The sequence below is a fragment of the Mobula birostris genome, chromosome 5 (genome assembly GCF_030028105.1).
Source record: "Mobula birostris isolate sMobBir1 chromosome 5, sMobBir1.hap1, whole genome shotgun sequence".
Lineage (NCBI taxonomy): Eukaryota > Metazoa > Chordata > Chondrichthyes > Myliobatiformes > Myliobatidae > Mobula > Mobula birostris.
Window position 1 is genome coordinate 78,182,384 of NC_092374.1, and position 21,494 is coordinate 78,203,877.

At 40.3% G+C, this 21,494-nt stretch overlaps 1 protein-coding gene across 2 annotated transcripts in view; it reads right to left on the reverse strand.

Moving 5' to 3' along the window:
* ccdc171 (coiled-coil domain containing 171) overlaps window positions 1-21,494 on the reverse strand; it is a 478,351-nt gene that overhangs the window by 397,717 nt on the left and 59,140 nt on the right. For both annotated transcript variants that reach the window (XM_072258224.1, XM_072258225.1), the window contains exons 6-7: window positions 19,864-20,010; window positions 698-790 (exon numbers count right to left, since the gene is read on the reverse strand). In XM_072258224.1, the coding sequence (XP_072114325.1) occupies window positions 698-790; window positions 19,864-20,010 (240 nt within the window). The remainder of the gene's footprint in view (window positions 1-697; window positions 791-19,863; window positions 20,011-21,494) is intronic.

Consider the following 21,494-nt stretch of genomic DNA (forward strand, 5'->3'; position numbering starts at 1 on the left):
AAATTTCATTGAAACCTTTTTCATGAGCGATACAGCAAGTGTGATTATTGTGTAGCTGTTTAGTCAAATGCATCATATTCTAAATGTTGCTGATCAAAATAGAGCTTTTGTATACAGTAATAAAAGCAGAAAAGCAGGGACACAATGTAGCTAGCATGACACACAGCTCAGGGCATCAGAGTTTAGAGTTCATCTCTGACATCATCTGCAAGGAGTTTGTACACCTTCCCCATGAACGCAAGGGTTTCCTCCAGGTTCTCTGGTTTCCTCCCACAGTCCAAAGACAACCTGGTTAGTAGGTCATTGGCCGTGGTATATGGTCCCGTTGTTAGGCTAGGGTTAAATTGGTGGGTTGCTGCAGGTGCAGCTTGAAGGGCTGGATGAGCCTATTCTGCACTGTACCTCTAAAAAAAAATGCTAGTAATATTCCTAAACACAAGAGATTCTGTAGTTAATTATTAGTAGCATGTGTTGAAAGAGATAGTTAACATTTCAGATCAGACATCCTTCCTCAGAATGCAGTTCAAGAGCATTAACTTCCACCTTCAAACAGATATATTACAAACGACTCAAAGGTAGATTTTTTGCCTTAACAGATTTTTACAGACGGATGAGATTACAAGATTAGAACTGCTAAGCAAGATATATGCATTACACAATAATGCTACATACAATCTGCTGTTTCACTGAGATTTACCTGAATGATTTCAGAGTTAAACTTTGATTCCAGATGGGCAGCTCTTTCTGCCTCAACATTTTCTTCCAAGATTTTAACTCTTTGTTGTCCAACCTGTAAATCAGGTAATTGTTAGATTCATTAACTTAAGGTAACAGAGAAATACAGATTCTTGCAGTTTTAAAAACAAAATTTCTCAAACTGTAAAACTGGACTGTGCATTGCTTTGGATCAGCCCAACTATTGACACATATTTCTAGTTGTATCACATTCTGAAATTTTGTAGGGATTTAGGTAACACAGAAAATACAAACTAGTGAATCACAAAATATATTGCTATTTAAAGATCTGTGACAGAAGTGACCTGTATAATAAGGATGGTTTGTACCTGATTTGGATTGAGACCAATATCCTAGGAGATGCCAGTGTTACAAGGGAGAGTTTAAACTAGACTGGCGGGGGAGGTGGGGGGGGGGTTCAGTCCCTGAGCAGAAATTATACAACTGAAAATGTTACAGTTAATGACAGCATGTTTAGTATACAAGATGGCCAGCAGCACAAAGACAGGAAAGACTGGCAGTTTAAATTTCATTTATTTCAGTTCAAGAGGCTGAAAAGATGCGGTGGGCAAACACAGCGTGTGGATTAGCTCAGGGGGGTGTGGGGGGGCATCATAGCCATGACATACATAGGACTGGCAGCTCAATTTTCCATGACACATGCTATAGGCTTGACAGAGGTTCAACTGAAAGAAAGAAGCTGGGGTGCCTTTTGAAGATGGAGGATATAATATAAAGAGGCTATGCTTGGGGGGGATGTCCAGCAAGACTTTATAGACAGAACCTAGATACAAGAAGGAGGATGATCACTTTGATGGGAATGTATTAAATGCCCCAACCTGCACCCTCATAAAGCCATTATGAACGTGCAAGGAGATGGAAGGTAACTGTACGAAAAATGGGTATTAATAGTCTGGAGATTTTAGTTTACTTACGATTGATTGGGTTTCCCATAGTGCAAAGGGCTTGGATAGGGTGGAATTTGTTAAAAGTACCCAAGCAATCATCGCTAATTAATATTTAGAGGGCCCTGGTTCCTAAGGTTGTCATAGCCGGGGGTGGTGGTAGTGAAAAGCTCCCACTACCTATAAAGTGCTCCAAATGGCATGTGGCTCTAACAGCCTCTGACAACCAAGTCCAACTCTTGGCCTTCACATGTGGTTTAGCTACTAGGCCCAGTGGAATTGTTTCTACTGACAAGAGAAGGGGCAAAGGCACTTGGCACCTCAAAACCATTTGTTTCAGGCAGGTGGGGCTCCTCAGCCTTGGATGGCAGCCTGTCTAGGAGGAGCAAAACTCTGATTTTAAACCTCTGCTGCCTTATAGCCATACCCACCCATGGGAAAGGCTTCAAGAGTAAACCCCGAGGAAGAAATCCAGAGCCGGGGTCCCCAAGGCAGTTTGAAGTTGTTTTACAACTTCACTCTGGCATCCTTTGCGACGACACTAGTGCCAAGCTGTATCAGCGCTTGCCCTTCCCTTGGACTACATCAGTGACATGGAGAGGGGGAACCCACAGTATGGGCAACAGCTGGTTCTTCAAATCTTCCCACCTAGGCTTGCGTCCCAGAGAGGACACAGTCCACCAGAGGCACAAACCCATGATCCCCTGGGATCAATGGTTGCTGACTAATAGAGGGCTCTACCGGAGTGGGTATCTCTTAAGGAATGAAGTAGGGCAAGCAACTGAACTGTCAGTGAGGGATACCAAGACCAGTGAACATAAATCTTCTAGGTTTAAAATAGCTATAGATTAGTTCACAAGTTAAGGTCTTAAAATGGAGCCAAGTCAATTTTGGAGCCATAAGAAAGAAAATTCAGATGCTGATTAGGTGATGTTGGCAGAGAAAGGGATGTATAGAAGTGGTTCTTTTAAACATGCAAAATCAAGAGATCTATAACAGCATGCATCTGCCAAGGCGATAGAAAAGGCTGGCAGGTTTAGGAAATGATGGTGGACAATAGATTTTGAGGGCCTGGCTAGGGAAAAAGGAAGCATACATTACGTTTAGGCAGTCAAAATCAAGCAAATCCTTCGACAAGTAATGTGGGAATACACTTGAGGAAAACTTATAAGGACAAAACAATAAATCTAGCAGATGAAGGAAATTCCTAAGTGGTTGTATATGGCTATCAAAATGGTATCTGGGTAAGAGATTATGTCCTCTTAAAGATCAGCATGGCCATCTACATATAGAGCTACAAAAGATGGATGAGATTTTTTAACTGTAGAGAAGATCATACAAGCTAGGAATTGAGGAAAATAAGTTGGGATGTCTTGGACTATATTCAAATTGTCAAAGAGATACCGGCAATCTTAAAGAACATTAAGGTCAACAAATCCCCAGGGCCTGACCAAGAGCATCCTCAAACTTTGTAGGAAAGCTAAGGAAGAAATTAGAGGCCCATGCAGAGTTATCTGTATGATTTTTAGCTATGGATGAAGTCCCAGGGTAATGCAGGGTAGCTAATGTTGTACTGCTATTTAAGATGGGCAGCAAAGAGCCAGGGAACGGAGTCTGACATCAGTGGTGGGTAAATTATAGGAAGGGATTCCAGGGATTAGGAACTACCAGCATTTCAATAGACAAGGGCTGATTAGGGATAGTCAGCATAGCTCTGTACATGGAAAACTGAGTCACAAATCTGTGGAAGTTTTTTTTTTTGGAAGAGGTAATGAAGAGGATAGACAAGCGCATGGCAGCAGATGTTGTGCAAATAACTTCAGGAATACTTTTGACAAGGTTATGTATGAAAGGCTGGTGTGGAAGGTTAGATTGCATGGGATCCAAGGACAGCCAGCTAAGTGGATATTCGATTAGCTTGATTATAAGAATCAGGCAGTGATGGTGGAAGATGTTTTAACGACTAGATGGCTATCAAAAAATGATATGCCTATTGCTGTTCTACATTTATGTAAACTAGTTGGGTAAGAATGTCCATGGATTAAGACCATAATTAGCCAAGACCATATGACACAGGAGCAAAATTAGGCATTTGGCCTATTGAGTCTGCTCCACCATTTCATCATGGTTGATCCTTTTATCCTCTCAGCTCCAAATCTACTGCCTTCTCCCCCATATCCCTTCATGCCCTGACAAACCAAGAATCTATCAATCTCTGAATAGTTAAGTTTACTGATGAAACTAAAATAGGTGGTAACAGACAGTGAAGTTATTGAATATTACAGGGGAATCTTCATTAGTTAGGTAAGTGGGTAGAGGAATACAAAGGAGGTATTCAATTTAGACGTATGAGGTGTTGAGTTTGAGAAGGCACACCAGCATAGGATTTGCAGTGAACAGTGGGACGCCTGAGAGTTTTGCAGAACAGAGGGACTTTGCTACTGTAAAATATAGTAATCTTTATGCATCATACTTAATACATATTTAATACTCAAATTTAATACATATGTCAGTGATGATAAACCTGATTCCGATTTGTACAAGATGCAATGAGGATTGGGAAGCTTCGAAAAAACCAACAGAAGACAACTAAAAAATCATTAAGGTAAAGATGGAATACAAAAGTAAGCTAACCAATAATACCAAAAAGTTTTATTGGAAAGGGTACAGAGGAGATTTACCAGGATGCTGGCTAGTTTAGAGAGTATGCATTATGATCAGAGATTAAGGGAGCTAGGGCTTTACTCTCTGGAGAGGAGGATGAGAGGAGACATGATAGAGGTATACAAGATAATAAGAGGAATATTTAGAGTGGATAGCCAGCGCCTCTTCCCCAGGGCACCACTGCTCAATACAAGAGGACATGGCTTTAAGGTAAAGGGTGGGAAGTTCAAGGGAGATATTAGAGGAAGGTTTCTTACTCAGAGAGTGGTTGGTGTGTGGAATGCACTACCTGAGTCAGTGGTGGAGGCAGATACACTAATGAAATTTAAGAGACTACTAGACAGGTATTTGGAGGAATTTAAAGTGGAGAGTTATATGGGAGGCAGGGTTTAAGGGTCGGCACAACATTGTGGGCCGAGGGGCCTGTACTGTGCTGTACTGTTCTATGTTCCTTCAGATACACACATTGTAAAAGAGAGGCAAGAGTAGATATGAGGCTGCTGGAAGACGATGGTGGAGAAGTAGTAATGGGGACAAGGAAATGGCGGACGATCTGAATAACTATTTTGCATCAGTCTTCACTGTGGAAGACACTGGCAGTATGGTGGATATTCCAGGTGTTAGGGGTCATGAAGTGTGCGAAGTTAGAGAGAAGATCCTTCAGAAACTGAAAGGTCTAAAAGTAGATAAGTCACCTGATGTTGTACACCCCAGGGTTCTGAAAGCGGTGGCTGAAGAGATTATGGAGGCTTTAGTAGTGAACTTTCAATAATCACTAGATTCTAAAATGGTTCTGGAGGACTGGAAATTTACAAATGTCACTTCAATCTTCAAGAAGAGAGGAAGGCGGAAGACAAAACAGAAGCCAATTAGCTTGACCTTAGTGGTTGGTAGGATGCTGAAGTCGATTATTAAGGATAAGGCCTCAGGGTACTTGGAGGCACATGATAAAATAGGCCAAAGACGACATGGTTTCCTTAAGAGAAAATCTTGCCTGACAAATCTGGAATTCTTTGAGGAAATAACAAGCAGGATAGACAAAGGAGGGTCAATGGAAGTTGTGTATTCGGATGTTCAGAAAGCCTTTGACAAGGTGCCATACATGAGGCTGCTGAATAAGATAAGAGCCCATAGCATTACAGGAAAGATTCGAGCATGGATAGAAGTTTGGCTGACTGGCAAGAGTGGGAATAAAGGGGGTATTTTCTGGTTAGCTGCTGGTGACAAGTGCATCAGGCACAGTGTTGGGACTGCTTCTTGTCACTGATTTAAGATGATGGAATTGATGGTTATGTGGCCAAGTTTGCAGATAATATGAAGATAGGTGGAGATGCAGGTCACTTTGAGGAGCAAAAAGTCTGCAGAAGCACTTCCTAAGAGAAAGTACAAAGAAATGGCAGACAGAATATAGTGTAGGGAAGAGTATGGTCATGCACTTTGGTAGTGGGAATAAAAACATGGACTGTTTTCTAAACAGGAAACAAATTTAGAAATCAAAGTTGCAAGGGAGTTGGGAGTCCTTGTGTAAGATTCCCTAAAGGTTCATTTGCAGGTTGAGTTGGTGATGAGGAAAGCAAATGTAACATCAGCATTCATTGCAAAAGAACTAGAATATAAAATGAAGGATGTAATGCTGAGGCTTTATAAGGCACTGGTGAGACCTCACTTAGAATATTCTGGGCAGATTTGGGCCCCTTATCTTAAAAAAAAGATATGTTGTCATTGAAGAGGGCCCAGAGGATATTCATAAGGAGGATTCTGGGAGTGAGAAGATTAACGTATGAGGAGCTTTTGATGGCTCTGGGCCTGTACTCACTGGAGTTTAGAAGAATGAGGGGGGAAATTTCATTGAAACGTATCGAATATTGGAAGGTCAAAGTACAGTATATGTGGACAGTATGTGGAGGAGTCCAGGACCAGAGGGCACTGCTTCAGAGTATAAGGATGTCCCTTTAGTACAGAAATGAGGAGGAATTTATTCATCCAGAGGGTGGTGAATCTGTAAAATTCATTGCCACAGACGGCTATGGAGGCCAAGTCATTTGACTGTATTTAAAGCAGAGGTTGATAGGTTCTTGATTAGTAAAGCATTAAAGCTACTGTGAGAATGCAGGAGAATGTATTTGAGAGGAAAAATGTCAGCTATGATCAAATGGCAGAGCAGTCATGATATGCTGAATGGCCTAAATTCTGCTTCTGTGTCATGTTCTAATTGTGCAGATGGTTGACAAGTCCAAGCTAATATATTACAGTGCTGCACCCTCCTCACTGAAATAAAGCAATAGAAAGTCACTTTGAGAACCTCAATGCTGTGATAAGCAGCAAATTGATGCCTGGTGGAGATCAACAGTGGCCATGTGATGTGTCCTTCATTTCAGATGTGGAAGTTCAGGAAGACATCCAGTCTCCCAGATAACTACATCTACATGAAATGCATTGAATTGCAGTTCCTTTCAGATCCTGTTGGGAAAATGCAACTTGATGATCTCAAACTAAAACAGATTAATTAATCTGGAAACTAATTAATGCAACTAACTATTGCAATTAATTAACCTAGATGACATCCTACTGAATTATTTGACAACTTCACTATCTGCAACTTCAATTTCTGGTTAATTTGCAGATTTCCCATTCAGCCCACAGACACTTCATCCAAAATATATACATCACAAGCAGAGAGCATACTACATACTGATCCTTGTGGAACACCGCTTATCATCAGCTTCAGCACCGGTCCTTGTGAGGCAGAAGAATGCCCCTCTACTTCTAGCCTCTGCCTTCTATGGTCAAACCAGTTTTGAATCCAATTTATGAAGGGAATAAAAGGGACCTTTTCTGGTTGGCTGCCGGGGACTAGTGGTTTTCCTCAGAGGTTAGTATTGGGACAGCTACTTTTCACCTTGTTTCTCAATGATTTAGATAATGGAATTGTGCCAAAGTTTGCGGATGATACTAAGATAGGTGGAAGGGTAGATAGTGCTAAGGAAGCAATGCGATTGCAGCAGGACTTGGATAAATTGGAAGAATGGGTATAAAAGTGGCAGATGATATAGAGTGTTGTGAAATTATGATAATGCATTTTGGTAAAAGTAGCAATAGTGCAGACTATTATCTAAACAGGCAGAAAATTCAAACATCAGAGGAGCAGAAGGACTTAGGAGTCCTCGTGCAAAACTTCCAGAAGGTTAATTTACAGGTTGAGTCTGTGGTAAAGAAGGCAAATGCAATGTTGGCACATATTTCAAGGGGAATAAAATATAAAAACAAGGAGATAATGCTGAGGCTTTCTAAGACACTAATCAGGCCACACTTGGAATACTGTCAACTATTTTGGGCCCCATATCTCAGAAAGGATGTGTTGTCATTGGAGATAGTACAGAGGAGGTTCACAAGGATGATTCCAGGAATGAAGGGGTTAACATACGAGGAGCTTTTGGCAGCTTTGGGCCTGTACTCACTGGAATTTAGAAGAATGTGGGGGGGGGCCTAATTGAAACCTACTGAATGATGAAAGGAGTAGATAAGGTGGATGTGGAGAGGATGTTCCCTATGGTGGAACTAGGAGGCGCAGCCTCAAAACTGAGGGGTGACCTTTTAGAACAGAAATAAGGAGGAATTTACTTTCAGCCAGAGGGTAGTGAATGTGTGAAATGCTCTGCCACAGATGTGGTGGAGGCCAAGTCCGTGGGTATATTTAAGGCTGAAGTTAATTGCTTCCTGATTGGTCAGGGCATCAAAGGATATGGTGAGAAGGCAAATATATGGGGTTGAGTGGGATCCAGGATCAGCCATGATGGAGTGACAGAGCAGACTGTACTCACTGAATGGCCTATATCTGCTCCTAGGTCTTATGGTCTAAGTCTCTGTGGTAGGCTAATTTAGAAGAGTCCTCATGGTAGGCTCTTCTAAATTAGCCTAACATGAAGGACCTTTTCAGTCCCTTAATAAACACGATATACATAATCTACTGTCCCATACACAATCACTTCCGTCACTTCCACAAAAAAAACCATCAAGTTGGTAAAACATTATCTACACAAAGCTGCATTGACTATCCCTGATAAGTTTACACTTTTTAAGAAGTATATTCTTACCCCAGAATTTTCAATAATTTCCCTATTCCACAAGACCATAAGGCACAGGAGGTCAATTAGGCCACTTGACCCATCAAGTCTGCTCAATCATTCAATCATAGCTGATTTATTTTTTCCTCCAATCCTATTCTCCTGTCTTCTCCCTGTAATCTTCACTACTCTTACTAATCAAGAACCTATTAATCTCCACTTCAACTATACCCAATAACTTGGCCTCCACAATGAATTCCACAGATTCACTACTCTCTGGCTAAAGAAATTCCTCCTCCTCTCTGTACTAAAGGGACTTCCTTTTATTCTGACATTATGCTTTGTGGTCTCTGACTCTCCTGCTACTGGAAACATCCTCTCCATGTTCACTCTTCCTGGGCTTTTCAATATTCAGTGGGTTTCAATGAGGTCCCACCTCGTTCTTCTAAACTCCAACAAGTACAGGCTCAGAGCCACCAAACGGTCCTTATAGGTTAACCCCTTCATTCCCAATACAGTTTTTGTAAACCTCCATAGATATGGTGCCCAAAACTGTTCACAATGCTCCAAATGTTGTTTGGTCAATGGCTTACAAAGCCTTAGCATTACATCCTTGCTTTATATTTTAGTGCTCTCAAAATGAATGTTAACATTGCATTTGCCTTTTTTTCTAAATGACTTATCTACCAGTTAACATTCAAGGAATCCTACACTAGGGCTCCCATGTACCCTTACACCCATGATTTCTGAATTCTTTCTAGATTTTGAAAATACTCTATGCCTTTATTCCGTCTAAAAACTGCATGACTATATACCTCCGTATGCTATATTTCATCTCACACATCTTTACCCCATTCTCCCAAGCTTTCCAAGTTCTCTGTAGACTCACTTCAACACTACCTGCCCTTCTGTCCATCTTTGTATCGTCCACAAATTTGGCCAAAACCATCGATTTCATCATCTAGATCATTAACATAGAATGCGAAAAATAATGGACCCAACACCAACTTCTGCAGAACCCTAGTCATCAGCAGCCAACTGGAAAAGGCTCTTTAATCTAGTCCTTTTCCTTCTGCCAGGCAGTTGAACTCCTATCCATTTCAGTACCTTTCCTGTAATACCACATGCTCCTATCTTGCTTAGCAGCTTCATGTGCCGCACCTTGACAAAGATCTTAAGAAAATCAATGTAAACAATATCCACTGATGGTTCTCCTTTATCCATCCTGCTTGTTATTTCCTCAAAGAATTCCAATAGATTTGTCAGGCAAGGATTACCCTTAAGAAAACAATGCCTATTTCAACTTATTGCATCTTGGTCCTTCCGAGTACCCCAAAACTTCATTCTTAAAAATGGACTCTAAAATCTTACCAACCACTGTCAGGCTAACTAACCTATAATTTCTTTTCATTTGCCTTCATTCATTCTTAAAGAGTGGAGTGACGTTTGTGATATTGTAGTCCTTTGGAACCATTCCTGACTCTAGTGACTCTTGAAAGATCACTACTAATGCCTCCACAATCTATTCAGCTGCCTCTTTCAGAACCCTAGGTATAACCTATCTACTGCAGGCAACATATCCACCTTCAGATCTAACAGTTTCCCAACCAAGCAGTGCAGACGACATGTTTCTGGTGTTTTCCAGAGTGAAGACTGATACTTCAGCAATTTTCCAGCGCCACTTTCCAGTAGTCCAACATCTATTCCTGCCTCTCTTTTATGCTTCATACATCTGAAAGTGTTTTCAGCATCTTCTCTCATATATTGGCTAGTTTACCTTTATATTTCAACTTTTCTTCTTAATTGCTTTGTTGGTTTTAAAAAATTTTCTAATCCTCTAGCTTCCCTCTGGTTTTTGCAATATTGCATGCCCTCTTTTTTACTTCTATGCTGTCTTTGACATCTCTTGTCATCCACAGTTCCCACATCCTCCCATTAGAGTGCTTCTTCTTTGGGATGAATTACTCCCGGATCTCCTGCCATTGCTGTTCTACTATCCTCCTGCTAGGGTTACTTCCAATCATCTTTGGACAATGATCTCTCATGTCTCTGCAGTTAGCTGCATTCAATTGTAATACCAATATATCTGATTTTGGCTTCTCCCTCTCAAACTACAGGGTAAATTCTATCATACTGTTAAAAAGCCTCCAAAGCAATAACTTATCTTAAAAACTTACTAATCGTATACGTTTCACTGCATAACAACAAATCCAGAATTGCCATTTCCTTGTGAGCTTGATCACAAGCTGCTCTAAAAAGCCATCTCATAGGCATTTGACGAATTTCTTCTTTTGGGATCCAGCGCCAATCTGATTTTCCCAGTCTACCTGGAAGTCCCCATAACCTCCGTATCATTACCTTTCTTACATTCCACTTCTATCTCCTGTTATAACTCCTATCCCACATCGGGGCCACTATTTGGACACCTGTTCAAAGGTTACGGGGCTAAGGCAGGGGAACAGGGTTGAGACAGATATTAAAACAGGCATGATGGAATAGTGGAGCAGTCTCGATGGGCCAAATAGCCTAATTATGCTCCTATGTCTTCCGTTTTTATACAACTCCCATCAGGGACATTTACCCTTTCAGTTTCTCTCGCAACAAGGATTCTACGTATTCTGATCCTATGTCATGTTTTTCTAAGCACAAGTTGAGTAAAGCATATCCAAAATTCCAAAATCCAAGAACCTCTGAAATCTGAATTTTTTAAGTGCTGACAGGATGTCACAAATGGAAAATTCTACAAGGCACTGGGAAGGTTCTCAGGCAATGCACAGATTTCTGTGCACTACAAGCAGTTCTGAGAAGCGATATCACATATGTAATGAACATAAGTTAATGAAAAAACAGAAAAACACCGTATAAAGTGAAATATGAAGATCTCGATCGTATATTGAAAGAATGAGCAACAGAGTGCACATATGCTGATCATGAAACAACCAAAGATCTATTATGACTGAAAATTGAAGGTAATTGTGAATGGTTGCAGCAATTTAAGAAAAGGCACACAAATTAAAGATATAAAAAAATTTTAAAGATAAAATGTCTGCTAACCATGAAGTAGCAAAGAAATTAATTGATGTTTATGAAGATCATCGCTGATGATAATCTAACACCAGAACCAGTCCATAATGCTGATTGTTTTTATAGCTTACATTAAATCAAAAAAAAAAGTAAATCACAAAAATAGTGTACTGCAACCTTTTAATCAAAACGCAGCATCAAAAGTGGAGACTGAAAGCATGTTATTGCCTGTTGTTGTTCAACAGCTGATTCAGGTATTCTCGGATGCTGCTGAGCTGCTTTTGTTACCCTGCACACATTATATTTTCATTATATGATAGTATGTAATAATTTTTACTGTTATGTACTGTAAGGCACTGGTTAAGAACCTCTTATTATTGCATTTTTCATCCTCGTGGCTATCCCTCGAGGTCGAGGATGATGGTCTTCGTTCTGAAGAAGTGGCCCACAGAGTGAAGACACCCCTGCATGTATTTGTTTAGCGTGTTCTTGATGTTGCACTCCAAGAAGCACACGATACTTCACAAATCAACCAACTGATTCCAATGGCATAGAAACCACAACGATTGGAGCTGATGGATTTGTTGCAGCCTTCATCCGCCTTCACAGCCGTTGAGTTCGAAGTAACTTCGTCCGCCTGTTTCACTGTTGAGGTCTTGGTTGGATTGTTCTTTGTCAGGGACCTCACCCTCAACCTTACCGCTATGGGTGACCCTACTAGGAGCATAGCTCCAGACGGCATTCACAACACGCTGGGGGAACTCAGCAGGTCAGGCAGCATCCGTGGAAAAGATCGGTCAATGTTTCGGGCCGGAACCCTTCATCAGGACTGAAGAGGGAAGGGGCAGATGCCCTATAAAGAAGGTGGGGGGAGGGTGGGAAGGAGAAGGCTGGTAGGTTCCAGGTGAAAAACCAGTAAGGGGAAAGATAAAGGGGTGGGGGAGGGGAAGCAGGGAGGTGATAGGCAGGAAAGGTGAAGAAAAATAGGGGAAAACACAATGGGTAGTAGAAGGAGGCGGAACCATGAGGGAGGCGATAGGCAGCTGGGGGAGGGGGCAGAGTGACATAGGGATAGAGGAAGGGAGGGGGAGGGAATTACCAGAAGTTGGAGAATTCTATGTTCATACCAAGGGGCTGGAGACTACCTAGACGGTATATGAGGTGTTGCTCCTCCAACCTCCCCCATCCCTTTATCTTACCCCTTACCGGTTTTTCACCTGGAACCTACCAGCCTTCTCCTTCCCACCCTCCCCCAACCTTCTTTATAGGGTCTCTACCCCTTCCCTCTTCAGTCCTGACGAAGGGTTCCAGCCCGAAACGTCGACCGATCTTTTCCACGGATGCTGCCCGACCTGCTGCGTTCCTCCAGCGTGTTGTGAGTGTTACTTTGACCCCAGCATCTGCAGATTATTTTGTGTTCCAGACAGCACTGCTCTTGGGATCACAGGACCACAACAAGCTTCTCCACCATGGCAAGGATTTTTACTGCTATGCTGTTATGCTTTTAGCAGCTTTTCTGCAAACGCAGTGTGTTCTGTTAGTTAAGCTTCATAGACTAGTGTTTTGGCTTCAGCTGAGATAAGGAGCCATTTGCTCAGCCTAGGAATGTTGTGTCAGCCAATTGATTTTATCTTGGTAATGTGGTGTAACATTCTGTCCAGTGAGATGGCATGGAATCTTCAAGAAAGCTGAGTGGGATCAGATTTCTGAGGGACAGTTGTCTGGCTTTGCTTCTTTTTTCAGGAGGTGTTGGAAGAGGAGGTGCAGAGAAGAGCACAAGGGAAGATGCTTGGAGGATTCCACCCACAGGGGAGACCCTATTGCAAGAAGTGTTTTGTGTGGACGAATGGTTCCAAGGAGAAAGCACCAATACTTCTGGAGTTAGCCAGTTTGTTCGTAATGTTCAAGGTAATTTGATTAGTAACCCAATTTAGATGGCCGGTAAATGGTATAAAGTATTTAGGTATAAGACTTGATAATGATGTAAAGAATTTATATAAATTTAATTATTTACCACTATTGAAAAAAATTAAAGAAGATCTTGACAAATGGATGGTATTACCAATAACATTAGTAGGTAGAGTCAATGTTGTAAAAATGAATATATTTCCTAGATTACAGTATTTGTTTCAAACATTACCAATACAATTGCCACAGAAATTTTTTCAAGAGTTAAATAAATGTGTGAGAAAATTTCTTTGGAAAGGTAAAATGTCAAGAATATCATTGGAAAAATTGACATGTAAATTTGGGTTAGGAGGGTTACAACTTCCAAACTTTAAAAACTATTATAAAGCAAATCAACTTAGATTTATTGCATCTTTCTTCGATGATTGAAAACCAGCATGGATTAAAATAGAACTAGACAAGATAGGAGAAAATAGACCTGAAGATTTTATATATAAATGGGAATCTAAATTGATACGGGAAAAGAAAGAATCTCCTATATTAACACATTTGATTGATCTATGGAATAAGATAAATGTTGATAATGAAACACAGAAATCTCTATTAGCAAGGAGACCTTTCTTCCAAAACAGACTTACTCCTTTCACAATGGACAATCAACTTTTATATAATTGGTACCAAAAAGGGATTAAATTTATAGGAGATTGTTTTGAACGAGGTATATTGATGTCATTTGAACAATTAAAGGATAAATATAAAATATCTAATAATACTTTCTTTTGTTACTTTCAATTAAGGGCTTACTTAAAAGGTAAGCTGGGTCAAACAATGTTTTTGCCAAAACCTAATGAAATTGAAATTTTAATACAAAAAGGGAAAATTAAAAAATTTATTTCTTGTATGTATAATTTGATTCAAGAACAGACAATTAAACAAGGAACCCATAAGTCAAAGCAAAAATGGGAAACAGATCTGAATATTAATATTGATGAAACAAATTGGTCAAGACTTTGTCTTGACAGTATGACAAATACAATAAATGTTCGACTTAGATTAGTACAATATAATTTTTTACACCAATTATATATTACACCACAAAAAATAGATTAAATTCAAATCTATCTGATAAATGTTTTCGGTGTAATCAAGAAATTGGTACTTTTTTACATTCTACTTGGTCTTGTTTTAAAATTCAACCCTTTTGGATAAATTTAAGAATCTTATTGGAACAAATTACTGGAACTCAACTTCCACATAACCCTGTATTATTTCCATTAGGTGATATTGAAGGGATAAAACCGAAACTTAAATTGAATAAATATCAGAAAGAATTTATAAAAATTGCATTGGCAGTAGCTAAGAAGACTATAGCAGTTACTTGGAAATCTGATTCGTATTTAAGTATGGATCGTTGGAATAATGAAATGGCTAGTTCTATTCCACTCGAAAAAATTACTTATAATTTAAGAGATAAATATGTAACATTTCTGAATATTTGGCGCCCTTATTTACAAAAGATAGGATGGCATATTTAAGTGCTCCGATAAAGACTTTGGTCACTTGGGGAAAGCAACGAATAATTATACCAAATTTATTTTGAATCCCATGGAGCATGTGGAAACCTTCCAATACCCAGGCGGTTCTTTTCTTTCTTTCTTTTTTTTTCTTTCTTTCTTTTTAGGTAGGACTATATATGGGGGGGAGAGGGTTAAGGGGAGGGGGGAGGGTAGATTCTATTTTTTACGTATTCTTTTTGAAAATTTAATAAAAATTATATTACAAAAAAAAAGGTAATTCAAACTATGGCTGGTGATGTGGATTCAGCACCCTGAATAAGGCAATACACCCAACTACTTCAGAAATGCCTTCTAACATTGATGTGCACATCCAGATTAGTTTAATTGTAATGGGCCCTTCTTTTCTTTTCCTATTAACTGTTGTTAGAGTTGAAATATCGGTAAATATACTTGCACTTTAATTTTATGCTGGTGTAAGGTCTGGTATTTCCTGGTGAACAATAAGTTACAGAGTATTCGCCATAATTTCTACTCCCTTATCGGAACATTCCAACTTTTTTGTTTGGTTAAAACCAAAAAAATACCGACCCCAAACGGGTTTTGCTTATTGAAGGTGGCCTTCTCACTATTACCCATGCAATGCTGAGTTACGTGGCTGTTAGCCAGAGTTAGCTAATGAGCCAAGTCTCATTACAAGCCCCGGTAAGGTGGTTACATACACATACAATGAACAAGTGCAAAACAAATCTGTTTCCTAGTAGCACATACATTCAAGAGTTGGAAATGATAGCGATCCCAAGCTATCTCATTATATATTCCAAAATCCAAAACACTTCTGGCCCCAAGCATTTCAGATAAGGGGTAGTAAACCTGTATTTGTTTTTGTTTAAACCAACAAAGCCACCCCAACCCTTCTACCCAATTACCTGTTTGGTTCCCATCTGTGATCTTCTATCACTTAATTTCTAACTCCACTATAAACTCTATCTTGTTTCACGTACTGTGTGCATTCAAGTATAACACCTCCTGTCCTGTATTCATCATCTTCTCAACTTTGTCTTCATGTTGCCTGAAGTTAAATTCTTATCCCTTTCTTAATATTATTCTGGAGACCTCATTAACTGCTCCTGTACTCTATTCCCATTTTATATATTCTGTTGAACCCATTCCCCTAATATTTAGATTGAATCCCGATCCACTGCCCTACATGTACAATTTGTCAGGACCCTAGCCCCAACATGGTTCAGATGGAGTCCGCCCACTGGACCAGCGTCTTCCTTCCCCAATACTGGAACCATTACCCTATGAATTCCAACTCACCAGCCTATAATTTCCTGTTTTGAATCAGCTGCCCTTTTTAAACAAAGGAACTGCAGCTATTTTCTATTCCTCTGGGACATCAGTTGCAGCTGAAGATGATACGAAGATCACTGTCATGGCCCCAGAAATCTTCCCTCTTGGCTCCTAATTACCTGGGATCAATCCCTCTAGATCTTTGTGAATTATCAACCTAGATGCCCTTCAAAAGACCTCATTTCACCTTTCTTGATATCATCATCCCCTGGATATCCAGGAGGGGTATGCTGATCTCGCTAGCCCCAAGTCATTCTCCTTATTGACCTACAATACAAAATTCCATTTCCTTGTAATACAATTGATCTTCTTTGACCTTCTTCATACAAAATGCATTGGTATTCTCTTTAATCTGACTCACCAAGAACATTTCAAGGATACATTTAGCCTGCTAATTCCTTAAGTTCTCTCCTACTTCTTCAATAACACTGTTGATTCCAAATCCCTAAATCTAACAAAAGGTTGGGAACCTAAATGCAGAATAAGCGACCAGTTTGACAAAGTGCTAATAGTTGGTCCGCAATGGGCATCCCAAGCTCTCAGTTGCACGCCATTTCAATTCCCTTTCCCAGTCCCACACTGACCTGTCCATCTTCAGCTTTCTCTAGTGCAAGAATGAGGGCCAACACAAACTGAAGGAACACTTCATATTCCACCTTGGTAATCTACAATTCAATGGCATGAAGACAGAGCTTTCTATCTTTAGAAAACGTTCCCTTTCAGTGGGTTTTACTTTACTCCTCACTCCTGTACACCCCTTAGCAGCCAGAGCTATGTATTCAACCGGGCTTTGGGAAAATATAGTAATGCACAGTGAAGAAAGTTCATATAATCGACACTGGTCAATCTCAGTTGAGGACATAGCCAAGTCAGCTTTTCAGCGCTGTGAACTATCTCATTATAAACTGCGTGCTATTGGGATGACAAGACAAATAGATAAATGTGTTTGGGGCCTGACACACTTTGGAAAAGTACTTGTTGACAGATTACAAATCTCACATAAACACCTTGACAATTTAGGAACCAAATGGTTGTAGGATGGTGCCAGCAGCAATGTGAAGAAATTAAGGAAACGTGAGCATATGGATAAAGATTGAAATTATTGCTGTTGCTCCTTGTGGCACAATGGGTGATTACTTAAAACTATGTGGTGAATTTTTGAGTTATTTGAATCAGTAATGACAAATAAATTAGCTGTTGGACAAAGTTGTTGTCTGGTATGTTTTATTGCATGATGTGTTTAATTGGCTACACCCCCTTCCCTTCCTTCTTTTTCCCCTTTCCCTCACCCTCCCCTGCCACTCCCTATACCCCCAGCTTCTCTGCTGCTGCTCTGCTTGCTTTATTAATGAGGTTTAACACACCTGCTCTTTGCTAAGCCTCAGTAAGAAAACAAGGAGAGCAGCAATTGACTGTTCCATCGCCTTCTCCCAGGAGCAATTATACCTGATATATGCAGAAAGACAGCCTTTTGTAGTGGCAGAGAGGGAAGACTCAAGTGGGCATGCATGGCTTCTTTTTTCACTAGCTGAATAAATAACTTCCAAATCAAAAGTATCATTAACATAGTTTAGCTTTTGGATACACATTTCATTTTGAAGAGATATCAATCAAGTACAAAACTGAAGGCAAACAACCAGGTACATTCCAATGAGACATGGAAAGGATGGTAGGGTGCAGGAACTGAGGTGGACAAAGGCTGTTGAAAATCAAGTCAGAGGAAAAGAAAAGCTTACGAAAGGTTCCAAAAACTAGGTAATGATAGAGATCTAGATTATAAGGCTAGCATGAAGGAGTTTAAGAATGAAATTAGGACAGCCAGAAGGTGACACAAGAAGGTCTTGGCGAGCAGGATTAAGGAATGCCCCAAGGCATTCTACAAGTATGTGAAGAACAAAGGGATAGGACATGTAAGAATGGGACCAATCAAGTGTGACAGTGGAGAAGTGTGTATGGGACCAGAAGAGATAGCGGTTTGCTTCAGTATTCACTACAAAAAAGGACCTTGGTGATTGTAGGGATGACTCACAGCGGCCTGAAAAGCCTGAGCATAAAGACATTAAAAAAGCGGATGTGCTGGAGCTTTTGGAAAGCATCAAGTTGGATAAGTCCCCAGGACCGAATGAGATATAGCCCAGGCTACTGTGGGAGGTGAGGGACAAGATTACTGAGCCTCTGGCAATGATCTTTGCATCACCAATGGGACGGGAGAGGTTCTGGAGGACTGGAGGGTTGCAGATGTTGTTCCCTTATTCAAGAAAGAGTACAGATAGCCCAGGAAATTATAGACCAGTGAGTTTTATTTCAGAGGTTAGGTAAGTTGATGGAGAAGATCCTGAGAGGCAGGATTTATGAGCATTTGGACAGGCATAATATGATTAGGAATAGTCAGCATGGCTTTGTCAAAGGCAGGTCATGCCTTACGAGCCTGATTGAATTTTTTGAGGATGTGATTAAACACATTGATGAAGATAGAGCAGTAGATGTGGTGTATATGGACCTCAGCAAGGTATTTGATAAGATATCCCATGCAAGGCTTATTGAGAAAGTAAGGAGGCATGGGATCCAAGGGGCCTTTGCTTTGTGAATCCAAAATTGGCTTGGCCACAGAACGCAAAGAGTGGTTGTAAACGGGTCATATTCTGCATTGAGATCAGTGACCAGTGGTATGCCTCAGGGAACTGTTCTGGGACCCCTTCTCTTCGTGATTTTTATAAATGACCTGGATGCAAAAGTGGAGGGATGGGTTAGTAAATTTACTGATGACACAAAGGTTAGGGGTGTTGTGGATAGTGTGGAGGTACTGTCAGAAGTTACAGCGGGACATCAATAGGATGTAAAACTGGGCTGAAAAATGGAAGATGGAGTTCAACCCAGATAAATGTGAAGTGGTTCATTTTGATGGGTCAAATATGATGGCAGAACATAGTATTAATGGTAGTGTGCTGGATCAATGGGATCTTGGGGTCTGAGTCCATAGGACACGAAAAGCTGTTGCGCAGGTTGACTGTGTGGTTAAGATGGCACGTGGTGCATTGGCCTTCATCAATCATGGGATACAGTTCAAGAGCCGAGAGGTAATGTTACAGCTGTATAGGACCCTGGTCAGACCCCACTTGGAGTAGTGCGCTCAGTTCTGGTCATCTCACTACAGGAAGGCTATGGAAACCATAGCAAGAGTGCAGAGGAGACATTCAAGGATGTTGCCTGGATTGGGGAGCATGTCTTATGAAAATAGGTTGAGTGAACTTGGCCTTTTCTCCTTGGAGCGATAGAGGATGAGAGGTGACCTGATACAGGTGTATAAGATAATGAGAGGCATTGATCAGGTGGATAGTCAGAGGCTTTTTTCTGGGGCTGAAGTGGCTAACACGAGAGTGCACAGTTTTACAGTTTTAAGATGCTTGGAAGTAGGTACAGAGGGGATGTTAGAGGTAAGTTTTTTTCATGCAAAGTGCGGTAGGTGCGGTGAGTGCGTGGAATGGGCTGCCGGTGACGGTGATGGAGGTGGATCCGATAGGGTCTTTTAAGAAACTCTTGGATAGATACATGGAGATTAAAAAATAAAGGGCTATGGGTAACCATAGGTAATTTCTAAAGTAAGTACATGTTTGGCACAGCATTGTGGGCCAAAGGGCCTATATTGTTCTGTAGATTTTCTATGTTTCTAACCAAGTCCGAGGAAATGCTTACCTCTAGCTCTGTTTTTAGACGCTCCTCTCGATCAATGCTATACTCAAGTTCTTTTGCCTGTCTTCGTAAAGCATCAGAAAGATTGTTGCGCTCAACTTCTAGCTCTTTTAATCGCTTCTGCAACTCAACGAATGTTTGCTCCTGGTCCTTAAGGTAGAATAAATTCATCAATTTAATTGATTTTAAGTGTAACTTTTTTCAAAAATGGTTCCAAATATTTGGATAAAAGTCTTTTTTGTACTTTAGATTTACATCACTTTCATAAGACCATTAGAAGTGTTCATGATAAAAATGCATTGCCATACATTATTTTGAACATTTATAAAACATCTTCAAATTTCCTCAAAGCATGGGAAAATAAGGATGCAGCTGCTAGATTGTGTTCAAAACAAGTGATAAGCAAATTAACTTGAAGGACAAACCAACCTGATATTATCCGCAAGGTTTATCCTCCATGATATTGTGCAGCATTGCAATTTTACCAAATAGTATAAAAATAGATTTTTTTCAGATCAAAAGTGAAGAAACACAAAGTGCTGTGCATCATCTGCAGCAACAAAAAATATCATCCACCATAAGCTGTAACCTCAAACAGAAAGGAAAATGGAGCAAGGAAACACAAGAGGACAAGTACCCGATGCATTCTTGTGACAATGGAAGAATGATAAAGTTGCAGGTTTTTAGTGGTGCAAGATCCCAAGAAGCTTGGAAAGCAGCTTAATGACAAATGTACTAGAATCCAATGAATAGAAAACAACACAAAGCAGAGTTTGCTGTACTTAGAAAAACCAAGTACTGATCCTTGCTCATATGAGTCCAGAGAACTGGCTGACAGTATAGACAACTCCAGATTCAAGTTCTGAGCTCAAGCTGTAGCTGCTGAATTTGCAGGTGCGTTGCCAAGAATAAAATAGCAATAACCAGTACTCTCCAGGAAATTACATCAACGAATAACAGAGGGTGACCAAAAACAGTAGTTCTCAAGGATAATTACTTGTGGAGATAAAATTTATGAGAGGAAATGCCAGAGTGCATGTTCTCATTACATATGGGAGAGATAGCTGTTGCAGGCAACATATGAATCACTGACCAGGAAAGAACATAATACTTAAATACATCACACAAAATGAGATACACTGTGGGTCCCTTTGACTGTCCAAACCCTCAAGAGCATCCAAGGCTGACACGTGATGCAGAAAACTAGAGCAAAGTCCCAACACAGAGGGCTCAATGGATGCCCACATGTACCAACTGACTCCACATCAAGACTACCAGAACTGACTGGAAGCAGCTGCTTATCTCAGAGGGGTAGCAGAAGATCTGGGCCACAGATGAGATTGAAATAGTGTGGTATTAAGATACACCCCACCTTACAAAAATGTTGCTAACTCTCTGAATGTATTACAACCTCTGCTGCAGAATAAATACCAAGTTCATGCAGGCCATTATGAACTGCAATCAGTGATAACTAGATTTAAGAATACGTTGCCATCAGAAATACCTCTGGATTTGGTGCTTATGTTTTGGAATTACAAGTGCATAGTGAAACTAACTGAATGGCCTATTCCTGTGTGATAACTGTTCTATGGTCTGTTTTAAATAGCACTGCTGTCAGCACAGTGGTTAAACTG